Here is a 12,420-nt window from a genome sequence, read left to right on the forward strand (position 1 = left end):
TATGTGCACACACATGCAATGTGCACACACATACACACATATATATTCTTCCTCTTACGGATTATTTCCTTGAGATGAATTATCAGGAATGAAATTATTGGGTCACAAAGTATGATTTAAGCCTCTTGGTGTGCACTGTCAAATTAGGGGGCAATGTGGGGAGCCACGTGTGGGGAATTTCCTTGTATTTTCCTCTGAGATGGCTCAGCCGCAGCCAGTCCCATTCATTTTGGATGTGCTTTGTAAGTGGCCAGTCAGCAGCCTCCTTATTTAGCTGTCATCTTGGGGTTGGCGCTCCTCTAAGGGCTTCCCTGTCTCCTAGCGTTTGGGGGGAGGAGCGTAGCTAAAGTTGCTCAGCAACAACTTTTATTATGTAAAGAAGCCTGGCAAACCCTTACTGTTAGCTGCAGTCGATGCTGTGCTTTGTCTCCGGAAGCTGAAGGGAGTGAAGCTTTAGCCCTATGGCATTCGGTCAACGAGACATTTAGCAGAGCATCAAATGCATGGCTGCCAGGAGTTTGGAAAATTAGAAATCTTCCCCCAGAGTGCTAGAAGGAGATGGCTACAATTTTATTTTTTAAAGATTTATTTATTTTATGTATATGAGTACACTGTAGCTCTCCTCTTCAGACACACCAGAAGAGGGCATCAGATATCATTGCAGATGGTTGTGAGCCACCATGTGGTTGCTGGGAATTGAAATCCAGACCTCTGGAAGAGCAGTCAGGGCTCTTAACTGCTGAGCCATCTCTCCAGCACCACAATTTTATTTTTAAAATACTTCTTATAGTCCAGTTTCATTTCAGTTTGAGTGTATCTTCTGTCAGAACAAAATGCTTTGGATGGTGTAATTATTGGGGATAAATTGTGAGGGGCTGTGGAAGGGATGGAGACTAGACTGGGTCAGTGTTTGGAAGTCACAGGCTACACTGGAAAAAGACATGACTTGGGAACCACACAGTTCCTGGGTTCAAATCCAAGCCCTGTCACAGTGTTTAAAGTATAGTCTTTATGTTCTCTACTATTTAAGGACCTGGGAGGATAAGACAGAGTCTTCCCCTGTGCAGCCACTAGAAGAAATACAAGTGTGTAACTTGGGGTTGGAGAGGTAGCTCAGTGCTTAAGAGTGCTTGCTGTTCTTTTTTTTTTTTTTTTTTTTGGTTTTTTGAGACAGGGTTTCTCTGTGTAGCCCTGGCTGTCCTGGAACTCACTCTGTAGACCAGGCTGGCCTCGAACTCAGAAATCCGCCTGCCTCTGCCTCCCAAGTGCTGGGATTAAAGGCGTGCGCCACCACCGTGCTTGCTGTTCTTGCAGAGGACCTTGGTTCAATTCCCAGAGCCCACAAGGTGGCTCACAACCTCTTCTTGCTTCTGTAGGGGATTTGCACATCTGGTGCACAGACAGACATGCAGGTGAAGTATTCATATACATAACATGAATAAAAAAATAAAAAGAAAGATAGAGACACATCTGATTCTCTATCCACTTAGTAAAATGTAGGGCGGAGTGCAAAATAGTTTTTATAAAAATAAAAAATATCAGTCAAGAATATCTTTTAGAGAGAAAATTCAAGGGAGAGAGTTCATAGGAGAAAGAAGAAAGATTTCTGGGCAATGTTGCAGGTGGACAAATACACAAGAGAACCAATACCCGAACCCTTTCAGCCAAGGCTGGGTGACTCCAGCGAGGCTCTGGCTACATAAGTGAGAGGCTTTTTGACCCTAACGCTTTATAAAAAGTTTAGGCTGTTTTGAAAACATCTGGATTCTCATTAGATTTGATTTTAGTTTATAGTGTGCAGAGTACACTGTAATGTAATGTAATAGTGAGGAAGATTAAAGCAAGTTTCTATCCCGACACCCCAAGGCAACTAGTGCTTAAACTTATATGTCCCGATGTCAGTATGTCAGAAGAAGAGGCAAGGAAAATTCATGCCCTGTGACATTTAAATACTGTATCAAAAATGAGCCACTAAAGCTTTGCTCTGATATTCCAGTGAAAGTGGCATAAGTCTTAACCCAGCACTTGAGAGGCAGAGGCAGGTAGATCTTTGTGAGTTCAAGGCCAGTCTGGTCTGCATAGTGAGTTTCAGGACAGCAAAGGCTATGTATGGAGACTCTGTCTTAAAACAAACAAACAAACTCCAATGAATTCAGGTTTGCACAAGAGTAAGCAGAATGTTTAATGTAACACAAGAAAGCAAAATAGCACTACCATAAAAAACTTTCAAACTGCCAGGCAGTGGTGGCACATGCCTTTAATTCCAGCACTTGGGAGGCAGAGGCATATGGATTTCTGAGTTCGAGGCCAGCCTGGTCTACAGAGTGAGTTCCAGGACAGCCAGGGCTACATAGAGAAACCCTGTCTCGAAAAACCAAAAAAAAAAAAAAAAAAAAAAAACAACCCACAAAACTTTCAAACTGAAAAGTCCTAAATATAGCTTGATAATACCCTCAGGGATACTTGAAATTTGAAATTATTTTTGTGGGCTATCATGGGGCTGAAGACGTGACTGAGTGCTCCAGTCCTTGCTAAGCATGGCTGAGGCCTTGGGACACAGATATAGACAGACAGACAGACAGACAGATGGAGACAGACCATAAAGAAAGCAGGGAGTAAAAAGACAAGTTACAGACATGTTAAAAGTTTGAATATATAACTAATAAAAGATTCTCATCTATGTTTAAATAATTTATAAATACAATCTTAAATGTGAGCAAAATATTGAAACAGGTCAAAGACCCCAGATGACCCACGAAATGAAAATATAGTTAGCCTCAGTCATGATTAAGACTATAAATAAAAGAGGCTGGAGAGATGGCTCAGTGGTTAAGAGCACTTGTTGCTCATTCAGAGGACCTGGGTTCGATTCCCAGCACCCAGATGATGGGTGACAACTGCCTAACTTCAGTTCCAGGTGATCCCGCACCCTGTCCTGGCTTCTGTGAGCTCCTGCATGCACACGGTACATAGATGCATATTCAGGTACATACACACAAACACTTAACAACAAACGTCTAGAAACAAAAACAAAAACAAACAAATCACCTGAAAACCACACAGATCACTACGTACTTTTCAGAATAGTGCTGTTTTGAAGTACAGCAGTATTTCATGCTTGAGCAAAGCGAACACCCCACCCCCACCACCTCTGGGCCGCAAATGAAACAGATGCCCAAGCCAACACTTCCACTTACAGAGAGCCCATGGGTGCATACTAGGATTCCTACCTGAGCTAAGAGGGACTGGTCACAAGCACCATCAGAAGGTGAGCACACCACAGCAGGCAAACACTGTGCCGGAGAACAAACACCCACATTGCTACACACAGACAAAACTCATCAGTGAAGCGGCACAGAGGAAGCGCTTCATGCCAACCCCACTTGTTGGCCTCAGTGGGTTCACAGGTACAGTTTACGCACCTTGTGTTTAATGTACTTCCTGTGTGTTTTATTCACAGCGAATTTTTTCTGAGATTGTGTTATTCATTTTATTTTATGGTATGGGTGTTTTGGCAGTCGCATGCCTCCATGTGGGTGCTGGGAGCTGAACCCTGGTCCTCTTGAAGAGCGGTCAGTGCTCTTACCCACAGAGTCATCTCTCCAGCCCCCACAGAGTAATAGTGACTTTATCCCTGGTACTGTAGACCAGTTGAATGCCTGTGGATGAGGTGGTCACTGGTCAGTGGGGAGGCTGCAACTGTTACGGTGGAGATGAACCAGGCTGCTGTTTTCTGTGTTTTCAGACGGGGCTTTATGGAGCCCAGGCTGGTCTTGAACTCCCTACGTAGCGGAGGATGACTTTTACTTGAGATTTACAGGCTCCTGCAGGTTCTCTGCCTGTACTTTATGTATATATACCACATGCACTCCTGGTCCCAGTGCAGGTCAGAGAGGGCATCAGATCCTCTAGATCTGGAGTTACATGGTTGTGGGTGCTGGGAACTGAACCCAGGTTCTCTCTAGGAGCATTAAGTGAACTGTGTCTATAGGTCCCTTCTCCCTTTAAGCCTGTAATATTAGTTGCAAGCTCAGCTGATGTGGTCCTTTACTGTTTATTTTTCTTCAAGAATTTTCTGGTAGTTCTCACCTTGACTTCTCTAGTAGAAAAAGGATTGGGCTCCTGGCACAACAGTGTCATGCCAACAATAACGAAAGATTTCCAGGCTGGCTGCAATAACCTTGGAAGTGTGTAGGCCTGATGCCGTACAGCCTCGAGCTGTACCATGTACGTGATCTCATGATCTTTCCATGAGAATGCTGTCATTAAAACTCGGTGGTGTACCACTACCTAGGAAACGGAACGTCAACCCAAAGGTGCCTAGTGTGCGCATGCGCTGTGATGTCGTGAGAGGAAACGCCCCCGTGAGTCATTCAGGTACAGCCTAGACAGCAGAAGAGAGAAGAGCAGAGAAATTTGAAACACTGTCTCTAAAGAGGGGGCTGTTCACAGACAGTGGCTTTCTGAATGATGGATTTTTTTCAGGCACAGGGCGTCCAAAGAAAGAGTGTGACATTTCTCTTTCTGGTGTAAACATGCATCTTTATGACATTACTTATTTCTGTTGCCTTATTGCTCAAGACTCCCAGTGCGGATCTTGTGCATGGTGGACTGCATACCTTATGTCTCTGGAACATTCTGATTTGGGACAGGCCACCCTATCCTGCTTGGACAACTGATTTCAACCTCTTGGGAATTTGGTTCTGCTAAAGGGCTAGGTCCCCAAATAACAGCTCTTATACTATTATAATTATATGCTAATACATACATTAGAATATCAAACAGTCCCTCATTTATTAGCCAAATGTGTTCAGGACTCTTCCTCAACAATCCTCATGACCAGTGAACAGCGTCACACTTAATCTTCATTTTATGTTTGTTATGTCTTGGATATGAAGTCTCTCCAGAAAAGGCTCATATGTGAAGCTTCTTCCCCAGGTGGCGTTCCAGTGGAAACTGAATGGGTCTTATGGGTGCTGACTTCCTCAACATTTAAGTTCACGGCTGAATGGGCTCTTAGGAGGTGGGGCATAGTTGGAGGGAGGAGGGCGTGGCTTGCCGGTGAGAGCAGTGAGGAGCCAGAACAAGTCTGTCCTTTAAATCACTTTCCTAGGCGCTCTATCACAGTGACAAAGTGACTAATGGGTACTCAGAAGGACCCAAGTAACAAAATAAACAAACTATACAGAGCTCCTGGCGTCTGGGAAAAAAGTAGGACACGGCTACACTTTGCCTTTGTTCAAGTACATTTTCTACTCTCTTCTGCCCAGGAGCGGCAGCAAACTCCTTTTTTTTTTTAAAGTTTCAGTTGTTTTTTTTTTAATTAATTAATTAATTTATTTATTTATTTGTTTATTTTATGAGTACACTGTTGCTGTCTTCGGACACACCAGAATAGGGCATTCAATCTCATTACGGATGGTTGTGAGCCACCATGTGGTTGCTGGGATTTGAACTCATGACCTGTGGAAGAGCAGTCAGTGCTCTTAACCGCTGAGCCATCTCTCCAGCCCGGCAGCAAACTCTTAAGAAAGGATTTACTAAATTGTGAAGCTGCTCTTTAATCTCCTCAGGACTTGAGCATCAAGCTTTATTTTATATTCATAATCTCTCTTCTCTTTAATACTTCCTTGAAACCAACCTACGGACTAAAGCACCTCCTTGCTTAATTACTGTATTAAATTACAGAATTCATGGCTTGATCTGCCCCAACCAGAATGCGAGCCCCTGGCTATGCGTCAGCACTACGTAAGATGTAAACACGACTCAATGACATCAGCACCAGATGCCATAGGTGCTTTTCACTAGTAGACAGACCTTTTCGCTCTCTTTAATTTCACTTAAAAATCTCTGGGAAAAATCAATTTATTATAAAACAGTAAATAATAAGAAACTGAATAGAAGCAAGGACCTCCCCTCCCCCTTTTCCTATTATAGTCTCCAGAACCGAAGATATTTTAGAACCACTGTGAAGCTGGTCCAAGAGTTGCTAGACACATTTGAAACCTATACACTCTGGATTATTCTTTAATACTGTCCTAAAACTTACCTTTAAAATCCCTTAACAAATTAAAGTTTTAAAAATTATTTTTTGTGGTTTTTTTTTTTTTTTGGTCTGTAAACACATTGCATGCATGCAGTACACAAGGAGGCCAGAAGAGGGCGTCAGATCCTCTGACCTGGAGCCATCATATGGAAGCTAGGAATCAAACCAGGGACCCCTGGAAGAGTAGAAGAACTCATAACTACTGAGCCATCCCTCCAAGCCCCCCACTCCTTAGCAATTATTACAGACAGGGTTCTATAACTGCATATTTAGTGAGCAATTAGCCCCCTTGCCATTCTCATAGCATATAAAGAAAAGTCCTCGTAGGCGGTAAGGGCACTTCCATGGTTCCATGGTGCCTAGAGGATCTGGGGCGCAGGAGAAATCTGCATGATGGTAAAGCTTTGGCACCGCCCTTGTGTCCTAGAGCACCCACACAGCTACTCCTCATACTGCCTTTGGAGGGGATCTCCAAAGCACTGAGTTGCACGGTAGGCTCTCATGCAGTTTGAGCACAAAATGGCTGAGTCCGGCTTCATGTTTCATAGCTTACCCCATCTTCAAGGTATTCCTGGGATCACAATTTATTTTAGTTCCAGCCTTAGGCTTAGTCCTGTCATTCCTAAACTGATCCTGACCGGATACAGGAAATGCCACTGGAGCTCAGCAGAGGTGGGCTGGCTGCCAGATGTCCTGCCCATTCATTCAGAGCACTGTGGGAAATACTTAGAAGTGAGCCCAGCTGGGATCCCCAAATGAATGGCGAGGAATAACTATACTTTTCCTTCAGGGAAGAGGAAGGAAAGGTTCAGGATTTACACACTTCAGAAGGGCTGTAATTTTAACTGTATCAGGCCAAATGCACCTAAGAGAACATCAAAAAGAGACAGAGAAGACAGATATGGTAGTGGCAGACACTTTTAATCCCAACACTCAGGACACAGAGGAAGGTGGATAGCTGTGAGTTCAAGGCCAGCATGGTCTACAAAGTGAGTTCCAGGACAGCCAGAGCTACAGAGAAAGACCCTGACTCAAAAACAAGCAGAACAAACAGAAAACAATTTGAAGAAGGTACAGACACACAGGTTGTTGAGACGGTGTGTGTAGATCCGTGGCTCAGACAGAGGAACTCCTTTGATTTTTAGAAGCCCCTGCAGATTTCTCAAATGTCTATATATTTGAGGCACTTGGGGCAATGCAAATGACAAGGACCCACCCTCTAAGCAAAGGGATTGGATCTGCTGACCTCCAAATCCCATGACAGCACACTAGAAGCATTTCTTGTGGGCTGCAAGTCAGCATTGGTTAATTTACTTACAATGAGCAGGTGGTAGGGTTAGATGTGTAGGCGAGGACATACGGACATTATACACGAGGACATACGGACATTACCTGTCATATCTCAACACAGGTGTAGGCAACACGCTTGTCAGAAGCCATCCAAATTCAGCCAGGGTGTGTAGCAGGGGGCCATAATCGGTTTTGATTTCACTGCCCTGTGTGAATAAGCATAAGAGCTTACATTCTAACGGCAAAGACAGCCAGCCACACAGTATCGAGGATGAACGGGTGACGAGTATTTAGTGGGGGGTCCTGTGTCCAGTGGAATAGTGTCATGGGGCCCATGCAGCCTCCAGAATGTCAACTTCTGCAACTGCTGCTGCCTTCTTAAAACCAAGGCAAGTGGACAGTGGCCACTCAGGCCTTTCTTTGGTCCTGGGAAAGCTCTCAGATTCTAAAGCACAGAGCTGGGAATCTGCATTTTAAAAGCTTCCTAGGGCATCGGATCCATGGAGCCTACTAAGTAGGTTCAGCAGGTCTAGGGACTGGGATGGGAGGCTGTGGGCGGGCGGCAGGAAGCTGACAGGCTGCATGTGTGGCCTCTGTTCTTGCTCCACTGGAGTATGTTTTCTCTTGGGGCTTTACTTACGACCTATCTTCCCCAGCTCCCTCAGTAGGGCTTACAATTTCTCTGAAAATGAGTTCTGTCCTTTATGGTCTTTGTAAGGCCAGAAAGTCGAAATGTTTCCTTGAAAGACCCGGTCTGTGAGGACCTTGTACCCTCAACAGAGGTATCCGAAGGTACTTGTCTACCTCAAGGGCAGTGGTTGATGACATCTGAATTCATAAATGCACAACCCTAGCAGCAGTCCTAACCCTGATTATGACACTGCTATGTGCGCACATCTGGCCTGGTATGTAAAGGAAATCCTTTGGATGGTTTTACTTAAAAAAAATCGATTCATAAGTTTAACAAAGGCACGTCATATAAAAAAGGCATGTCATATAAAAAAGGCATGTCATATTGGCTGCTCAGAGGTGACAGGCTAGATAAGCGGCTGAATTAGTATTTCCAGTCAATTGCCAAGGCATTTTGTAGTGAGGGCTTCTAAGCCAGGGGATTTTGTCTAGGGCTAGAATCTCAGATGTGGTGGGACCTACTTTTGTTTAGGTGCAGACAGTTATTTTTGCTATTTTACTGAAATGTCTGAAAACATGGGTAAAGAATATGGAAGAAATCTGTCAATTCTTTGTTGAGGACTTTCTGGTGAGAGTGAACCGTCTGTATTTGAAGATGGACCTGGAAATGATGAGCTTTCGTAAAATCACACACAAAAGGAAAACAGACTGTTGGAAACTGCAGCTCACCTCAATGACGGTCCACTGCTCTACCACAATGGCGTCATTTCCTCTCCTGTTAGAACCTGGGACTCCAGGCCCTTCTTCATAGATAAAAAAGCCTTCCAAAGATTTGGGTAACTGGTCCCCTGTGGGGGGAAAATATACAGTTCAGAAGAGCTTATGTAAATTACAGCTGTTTCTGAGGATCACCAAAATCCTTAGGGTAACTGTGGTAGCAAGCTGGAAGAAAATCTTGTCAACTGGAAGCCGTTTTCCCACGTGTGTGGCCCACGCTCAGTCCCAGCATCAGTGACAGAGGCTGGGTAATGAAGTTGAGATCTGAGGCTAAGGAGTTTAAGATCATCCTCAGCCACACAACAAGTTTGAGGCCAGCCTGGGATACATGAAATGCTGTTTTGAAACATTAAAATGGGCTGGAGAGATGGCTTAGCAGGTAAGTGCTTGCCACTCTTCCAGAAGATGGAGTTCAGTTCCCAGCACCCACCCTGGGAGGCTCACAATTGTCTGTAGCTTGAGCTTAGGGGAATGCTATACCCTCATTTGGATTCCATGGGCGCTGGCACCCATACAGACATGAGTACGCGTGCATGAACACTCAGACACATACACATAAATAAAACATCGGTACAGAGAAGACCCACTTAAACAAAACAAAATCATTTTGGTTGAGTCCTTCTGTTTTTTTAGATTTTCTTTTTTCTCCATAGATAAAGACAGTTTTATAGTTCACTGAATTAAAACCAAACATGCACATGAAACTACCACAGCAGAAGCAAAACTAAACAAAGTGAGCAAGGATGGAATGCCAGTCCAAGAAGCATCTGGAAATGACCTTCACCTTGAAATAAAATTTTGGTTTCGGATCGGTTTTATACAAACCAGTGGAAACATGAAAAATGTTAATTCTTGAACTTGCAGGTATAATCTTAAAACGAGAGCTTTAAAACCTTTTATAATCACAGGGCCAGGGGGATGGCTCCGTGGGCTAAGTGCAAGTGTAGGCAGGAAACTAAACCCCAACAGCATTAAAGGTGGAGCCCTGGGGAGCAGGGACAGGCAGGTCCAAGCTTTGCTGAACTTGAAGGCCTGGACAAAATGACAATCTCCAGGTTCAGGGAGAGAGCCTGATCCCCAAAATAAGGTGGGGTGTGAGAGAGAAAGATGACTGGACGTTGACTTCTAGTCTCCACAGACACATGCTTGGGAAGTACATATATGTATCACATGTAACACACACACAGACACACACACAGACACACACAGACACACAGACACACACACATAGACACATAGACACACACATAGACACACACAGACACAGACACACACACACACAGACACACACACAGACACACACACACAGACACACACACACACAGACACATTATAAACACCTAACAATTCTTTACCTCAGTTCATTAAAGAAAAAATCCCAAGTCCCCACAACAGAGACAGGAAGCCGCTAACAGAAGTCATTGTCCCAGAATTCCTGCTGGGAAGGAAGTTTTGAGGGAAGTCCCCTCTGCATTTTTCTTGACTAGTTGACAATAACCACCAGGCCTAAACTAAAGGATTTAATGGAAATTCTTTTGCCTTCTATTTTGCACTAGAAGACATTTTCTCTCATGGTCCTGTGCTAGGTAAACACTGTGGGTTTATGTAGCACGTGTCACATCCAAGTTTCCCTGATAGTCATAGAAAACAGAATTGTTTTGTTGCAACTATTATATGTATATAATAATTATAATGAAGAAATTTGTTTTGCCTATAAATATGTGGTCATACATAAATTTTAGTAAATATATTCATTTTAAAACAAATATTCTCCTTCACCATCACCTTCAAAGAGCCTGGTGGTGGAGGCACACACCTTTAATCTCAGTACTTGGGAGGCAGAGGCAGGTGGACCTCTGAGTTCCAGTCTAGCCTGGTCTACAGAGTGAGTTAGCATTCTGTCTAAACTCCATCCCCACAGTTACCTGGCAGTTAATAGGCCTGACCCACTGTAAAAACGGCTGCTTGCCCCCTCCTCCCTCTCTTGACCTCTTGCTTCTCTCTTGTTCCTCTTTTGCTTTCTTGCTCCTTCTCTGTCCCCTCACCCCTTCCCCATTCCCTTCTCCGCTTCTTCTTGTGCTCATGGCTGGCCTTTGCTTCTCTATTCTCTCTCTCTGCCTTTCTCTGCCTCTACTACTCTCTTAACTCTCCTCCCCATGCCCTGAATAAACTCTATTATATACTATACTGTCTTGTGGCTGGTCCTTCAAGGGGAAGAGATGCCTCAGTATGGGTCTGCAGAGACACTACCTTCCCCCATACCTCACCACACTCATCCATAGAACATATTTCCTATCTCTTTATCTTTTTATAAACACATCAGAGAGAGTTCCAGGACAACCAGGCCTTCACAAGGAAGTCCTGCCTTGAACAAACCAGACCAGACCAGACCAGACCAGACCAGACCAGACCAAAAACCAAACCAAACCAAACCAAACCAAACCAAACCAAACCAAACCAAACCAAAAACCAAACCAAATCAAACCAAACCAAAAACCAAACCAAACCAACCTTCCCCCTGCCTCCTAAATATTCCAACTAACTTACATCATGCTAGTCTGTCCACCCTGGTTGAATGATGAATATACGGCTTAATATGCTCCAAGTATAATCTCAACCTTATTTTATATTTTTTAAAGAACATATTTTCTAACTTATCAAACAATAATTTATCTAATCATCTACTTCATCATCACAATTTTTATTTTATTGTCACCATCTCCATTAAAAATAATTTGTTGTGCTAAAAAGTTCCTGCTTGATAGTTTTCTGAATAATAAAGGCTGGCAGTTTTCAGATGATATTTCAGTTTAAGTTTAAAGATAAAGAAAAACTATAGCGGTGGTGGTGGTGGTGGTGGTGGTGGTGGTGGTGGTGGCGGCGGCGGCGGCGCACGCCTTTAATCCCAGCACTTGGGAGGCAGAGGCAGGCAGATTTCTGAGTTCGAGGCCAGCCTGGTCTACCGAGTGAGTTCTAGGACAGCCAAGGCTATACAGAGAAACCTTGTCTCGAAAAGAAAAAAAAAAAAACCTAATTTTTAGTACCATAGTTTTAATTTTTTTTTAAGAGTCTGGAATTTGATAGCAAATTGATTCTTGCTTTATTTTTGAGGGAGTGGATTTTTTTCGAGACAAGGTTTCTCTGTGTAGCCCTGGCTATCCTGAAACTCACTATGTAGACCAGGCTGGCCTCAAACTCAGAGGTCCACCTGCCTCTGCCTCCCAAGTGCTGGGATTAAAGGCGTGTGCCACCACATCAGGCTTGCTTATTTTTTAAAAAATACTATTAACATTTATGGCAGAATGCAACAGAGAATGCACTTTTTTTTTTTTAAAGAAAAGATAGTTCATAGAAACACAGTAAAGTATAATTTACTAGTTAGAACTGGTTTCTATTTGCAGTATATGGCCCATTTTCTTTGACTAGTCCCTACTGTCGCGCACCACACAGTAGAATTAGAACTGAGAAATAGAGCTGCTATCTCAAGATATTTTTTAGAATGGGGATGTGAACTTTAAAATAATTTTATATTGCAGTAATTACATAGTTATAGCCTGCCCCTGTTTCCTTTAGAATTTTACAATGTGAAAATCACTTTTTCCTGACTTCAATGTTGGAAGATAAGTTCTTCTTCTTCTTCTTCTTCTTCTTCTTCTTCTTCTTCTTCTTCTTCTTCT

General features: G+C 43.4%; 1 protein-coding gene across 3 annotated transcripts in view; it reads right to left on the reverse strand.

Moving 5' to 3' along the window:
• Rftn2 (raftlin family member 2) overlaps positions 1-12,420 on the reverse strand; it is a 54,097-nt gene that overhangs the window by 16,611 nt on the left and 25,066 nt on the right. For all 3 annotated transcript variants that reach the window (XM_028765681.1, XM_028765680.1, XM_028765678.1), the window contains exons 6-7: positions 8,696-8,814; positions 7,439-7,542 (exon numbers count right to left, since the gene is read on the reverse strand). In XM_028765681.1, coding sequence (XP_028621514.1) covers positions 7,439-7,542; positions 8,696-8,814 — 223 coding nt within the window. The remainder of the gene's footprint in view (positions 1-7,438; positions 7,543-8,695; positions 8,815-12,420) is intronic.

Source organism: Grammomys surdaster, unplaced genomic scaffold, assembly GCF_004785775.1.
Source record: "Grammomys surdaster isolate TR1022 unplaced genomic scaffold, NIH_TR_1.0 165, whole genome shotgun sequence".
Classification (NCBI taxonomy): domain Eukaryota; kingdom Metazoa; phylum Chordata; class Mammalia; order Rodentia; family Muridae; genus Grammomys; species Grammomys surdaster.